General features: G+C 40.8%; 1 protein-coding gene across 1 annotated transcript; it reads left to right on the top strand.

Annotated features, from left to right (window-relative positions):
- Positions 1–752: 752 nt before the first annotated feature.
- On the top strand, positions 753–4,068 carry LOC130112333 (uncharacterized). Its single transcript, XM_056279661.1, has 5 exons — positions 753–897; positions 1,266–1,414; positions 2,020–2,145; positions 2,227–2,868; positions 3,277–4,068. The coding sequence occupies exons 1-5, from the start codon at positions 753–755 to the stop codon at positions 3,469–3,471; spliced, it is 1,257 nt and encodes a 418-aa protein (XP_056135636.1). The 3' UTR covers positions 3,472–4,068.
- Positions 4,069–5,494: the final 1,426 nt, after the last annotated feature.

The following is a 5,494-nucleotide window of genomic DNA, read 5'->3' on the forward strand; positions in this document are numbered from 1 at the left end:
ACCATATCTGAGGACCCCTAGAGCAACTATGAAAAAGTGCATAAGTGTTATCTTTATTAACTTTCTTATTCTCTATCATTTGTTAAAACTTTTACAACAAAACAAGACTTAAATCCTACCCATCAACCTTGTGTCACTTGTTTTATTGAAAGCAATTCATTTACAAAACAAAGGCATAACAAAATAAATAAATCCATTTATGTTATATATTTTATTTTATACAATTTAAGTTCTCTTTCTTCGCTGAGGTGCCTTGTATGTTAAGAGGCGTGTGCTGTCATGGTTTGTACGCCTTTATGTTTTGTACATGAATCACTTTCAGTAAAAAAAAAAGGTGACACAAGGTTGATGGGTAGGATTTAAGTCTCGTTTTGTCGTGAAAGTTTTTTGTTGCTTTCTTTTAAAAAATTATGTATATATGTATTACGTTATGCTGTGTTGTATGTGTTGAAATAAATCGTATTTTTTTAAAAAAAGTTACACTCTTGTACAGTAGGTGGCGGTATGCACGTTAAAGTTGTTTGCGATCCGCCAGTAAACCGAGAGGGGAAGAAGAAGAGGAGACGGCGGAAGACAAGGTAATGGCTATCGGACAGTCACGCTTCGCCGGAAGTGATCTCACCGGGCTGGACCCGCCTGCGTTACTATGGAAACTTCAAACGCGTTCCCTCTCATGCTAGGCTAGTTAGCAAAACACTCCCATTACTAGCAAACAGTCAGAAATAACGTTAACGTTACTGGTAACACTAACAATGGAGAGCAACGCTGGTTACTCCCAGCGTTTCAATTCATATTGCTCATTTGAGTCTAATCTTAGACAGCATGAAGTTGACACCACATCAAAGTTCATAGTCCAAAGGAAGGACAAAGATTTTGGTGTTTACCATACGATTACTGGTGAGTTTGCGGTCACTTGTTTTAGTACGAACGTTAACGTTAGCTAGCTAGCGTTAGCTAACGTTAGTAGCGTAAAGTTAGTAGTAAACGTTATCGATAGCCAGCGAAAGTTGTAACTTAACTTAAATTTGCCCGTAACGTTAACGCTGTCATGTTTTCCTAGTTGTCCGTAGCGTTAACGTAACGCTGGTTAACGTTTCCTGGTCAATTACCTACACAGGAGGACTATTATCATCCTGCTGCACCGGCGCTAACGTTATATATGTGCTGGAAAAGTATTACGTTAACGTTATTTAAGGCTAGTAGAAGTAGATGTTGACAACAACAGACCAGCTAACTAATGTCATCTGCTAACATTAATGTTACAGAGCCCTGGCCTGCTTGTTATCATGTCCATTGGGAGAGCAAGCATATCCCCTTCGATGGTACCCCGTACATTGTGGTAGGGAGGAAAGGGTATGACTGTCACCAGGGTCCAGACAGGCATGAAAGGCACAAGAGTCGACAACAAGAACTGGTAAGGGTTGCCACCTTGAGTTTGTCCAGAATCAGATCTGCTTTAGAAGGCTATAATATTTCCACTATTTCTCAACCTGGGTCCTATTTTTTTCTATCTCTTTATCTAGCTACATGTGGTTTTGTCTTTATTTGATGCCTTCAATAACTAGCCAGGCTAATAATAATCTAATATCAAAATAAAAGTGCTGTTCAACCTCTGCTGGTAAAACCAGGAATAGCAGCTATACTCAAAATTTGTATTGACAGCATTTACAGAATAGCAGCTATTGAAACAAGCTTAGTGTGGGAAGAACTTCAGTCAGTTTGGCTGGTCCATAACTCCCGACAGGAGCTATTTCAAAAATTAAAAATGTCACCACTCATTTAATGTCAGGAAATAGGGCCCAGGTTGAAAAATAGTGGACATTTCCTTTAATCTTTTTAGTCAAGTCCTTGAAATAAACCTGAAAGTTGTCAGTTCACATCCAAATGCCCCACCCTAGTGTTCCCCATGTTATTTGTGTGCCATTTTTACAATGGAACCGGACAGGGTGTCAAATCCTTATGAAATCAATCATGTGATGTGAAAAGTTTTAGTAGTGTTATGTTCTGCTTATTTTCTAGCTGAATGACCACACGGACCACTTAGGTCTACATAAAGAGAGGAGACGCCTAGTCCAGGACACAAAAAAGCTTGGGTGCCCAGCTGCCATCCTTGTGGTTCATGTCACCAGATTTCCTGAATACAAGGTATTTTCTCATTGAGTTCAGCTAACTTTAATCAGTTATTTCCCCAAACATGTCTCCATTGGATCGTATTTTGTGTTTTAGATTGATGAGGATTCTCCTAAATTGAGGAGGAAGAAGGCAGGAGAACTAAAGGTAGCCTTAGCAACCAACCAACCTGTAGTTCAGGAACAACAGTTCAATGGGTCCTTCCCCCCAGTTGAGGAGCATAGAAACCACCCTGTGACAGGAGAGGCCAGAGAGATCGGAGACCCCCGCTCTACTCCACCGCCCGTGACCAGAGAGACCGGAAACCCCAGCTCTTCTCCACCGCCCGAGACCAGAGAGACCGGAGACCCCAGCTCTACTGAGATGACCAAACAGTCCAAAACCAAGAAAAGGCAGAAGTGTGGCAGCTTACTGCGTGAGATCTCAGACCTTGCATACCCTCTGCAGGATGAGTCATTTCTGGACTCTGTGATTGGTCGCCTCACTGACCTTTTGGAGGATGTTAGGGTTCACACTCCTCACGACGAGACCCTTCCTCTGTCATACACCCCACCATCTAAGAAGGCTAGACACCTGAAATCTCTCAGCATGGTCCCTAAAAAACATCCATTCTCAGGAAGGGTTGGTCGTCGGGCTGAAGCAATGAGATCAAGTTCAAGTTTCAAGCTCACAAATCTGCCGCCCTCCACTCACTTGCCCTCTGACCATTCCCAGTCAACCACTACAGTTCAGTCATTGGTAAGTTTTATAACAGATAGTTATTAGAATTGTCTTAAAGGGATGTATAGATCATACATGCTGAAGGTTAATTATTTAGGAAGAAAGTGCACATTTTCTTACTTATCTGCTGCACGACTAGACCAAAACAATAACACAGAGAGATGAAGAAGAAAGCAGAACCTAAGAAAAACTATATTATATTTTTACTTTTTGACTAGATGGTACATTATAGTGGGATTTACGCCATCATTTAGTATGATTATTTTTTTTAAATAACTCTGTATTTTATTTTTGAAGGGATAACCTGCATGGTATCCCTTTAATTATTGTTCAAGTTAGATCTGATCATGTCATTTGACATGTTGTGATTGGTTGAGAGGAATTATATGAGAGCTGATATGCATTCCCTTGTTTGTCTTCTATCAGGCTGTAGCTGAGGGTGTGTTATCAAATATGCCTGCTTCTGTCTCATCACCTGATTATCAATCACAGACAACAGAAGCTACCACTGCTTTGTCACCCCTGAAGTCTATAAAGGTTAGTCTATTCATCAAATCTGTGTTATTTCCTTGTACTGTATGTTATAAGTTCTCTAAATGCTACACTCTTGAGCAATCTTAAATGCAAAGCTTGACCCTAACCCGAGTGTGTTGTGCACCCTCTTCCCTCAAGAGTGTTGAAACAGTTAGGCTAGGGGAGGTTTAAGACCTTCGGCTTTGTCTCGGGCCTCACAGCTCACATAGCCATGGGTTATTTTCCCAACCCTTAGACCTCTCATGATTTATCGCTTATAGAATTTATGTGAATTGTTATTTTAGATATTTTAAGAAGATACATTCAGTTTTGACAACTGCGTTGGATTACATTTTATATTCGTTGATATTTGACAGTGTTCTATTGAGTGATTTACTTTTCACGTTGTTTTCAGGCTTGTTTGATGATTTTATTATAAAGTATTTATCGGCTAATGTTTAGCATATTTTAACCTCCAATTCATCGCAGGCAACTTTGTTCTTCTACCTGTTTTTGTTTGGTTAATTTATCCTAACTCATTTAATTATATTTTGTTAAAGGTTATGTCTTCTGATGATACAAAGTTTATTTCTAATTCCTAATAACCCCAAACATACTGTAGCCGTGTGGCAGCATTGGTTCATACTAACTTTATTTCTATTTTCCTGTTTTTTTCATTGTATGTGATATGGACCTATGTCTGAAATAAAGATTTATTATAATCTCATCCATCTTTATTATAACCCTGAGAACAACATTGGGCTAAAACACTAGACTGTAATAGCCTTATCTGGGAATCTACCACTATCACCGAAGGAGGTAACTGATTCAGCCTATAATTCCCATTCATGAAACCGCTCATTTTTGTGAAGGTGCGTCTGGTGTCCCTACCAGGCACACAGTCACAAAAATGGGCATTGTAGCAGATGCTGAAGGTTTCATGAATGGGAAATAGGCTGAGTAGTGTTGCCTCCTTCAGTGATAAGTCAGCTGACATAGGCTATCAAAAAAAGTTAAAGTATTCCACTAATAGGCACATGAAAGCTTTCCCAAATACCCCCTGCTATTCCACTAAGTACACCTAGCTTAAGCTGTGTTAGCTATCCGTTTTTAAACCATTAAAGTAAATATGTTATAGCTAACAATTATGTGGCGTCTTTCCTGTTCGTTTTCGCCTAACGTTAGCTAGCTAGCTAAAATTAGCCCCGAGCTAACCTCGTCTATGGAGATTAACATTGCAAATCATCGCTAGCTAGCATATGCTAACGTTAGGCGAGCGGTCAAATTAAAGTATTGTGTTATGTTTCAGGTACATGCTGGATACTGTAGTGGGTTAAGGCATATGTATTCAGTGGTTATTTCGAGTTGACAACGTTAAATATCTGCTTAAATTTGTGTGGAAAAAGTTCTATTAGCTAGCAGTTCTATTAGCTAGCCAGCCTACGTTAGTGTGTTGTTATCGTTTGCAACGGATATGGGGCATTGCGTCACTTCCTGCAAAGCGTGACTGTCCGATAGCCATCACCGAAGAAAAGACAAGAGACGTAATGATAGCGGCCGCTAGCTAGCGGGCGGGCTAGACAGGCAGGCTGCGTACATATCGGTGACGTAACTAGCCGAGTAGGCTAAGAGGTCGCCGCGACGCATGAATACGAGTGAATACGTCTAACCGGAGGCTTAGGTTGCTGTATATTCTACCGTCAGTATTAATGCCGGTATTCCAGTTCTCTGGTTACAAAGCACCTTGCTAAACCCTGCTAAAGCTTGCTAAACCCTGCTAAAGCTTGCTAAACCTTGCTAAACCCTGCAAAAGCTTGCTAAACCCTGCTAAAGCTTGCTAAACCCTGCTAAAGCTTGCTAAACCTTGCTAAACCCTGCTGCATGCACGTATTGAAGGGCGTGCGAGCTAACGTGTGTTGCTGCGTTCTCCAAGCTATGGACCCAGTCACGCTGCCCCGGTGGGCATTAAAATACGCTGCCCCCCTCATGGCGCCTATTCCCCCATGTGTCGTTCTTATTGTTTAAGCCTATCGTCATTTCATGTTATTTGGGTGTAACGTCACATGGCATAGTTTATCAATGTGTGTCAATGAACTCGCAAACCATAACATCATTTTGAACACGTCAGCTT

This window comes from Lampris incognitus, chromosome 5 (assembly GCF_029633865.1).
Source record: "Lampris incognitus isolate fLamInc1 chromosome 5, fLamInc1.hap2, whole genome shotgun sequence".
Lineage (NCBI taxonomy): Eukaryota > Metazoa > Chordata > Actinopteri > Lampriformes > Lampridae > Lampris > Lampris incognitus.

Bases quoted from the DNA above. Each gene is read 5' to 3' on its own strand.
- LOC130112333 (XM_056279661.1), top strand. From the start codon at position 753: ATGGAGAGCAACGCTGGTTACTCCCAGCGTTTCAATTCATATTGCTCA. The intron at 1,415-2,019 runs GTAAGGGTTGCC...CTTATTTTCTAG, and splicing joins AGAGTCGACAACAAGAACTG to CTGAATGACCACACGGACCA. The intron at 2,869-3,276 runs GTAAGTTTTATA...GTCTTCTATCAG, and splicing joins CCACTACAGTTCAGTCATTG to GCTGTAGCTGAGGGTGTGTT.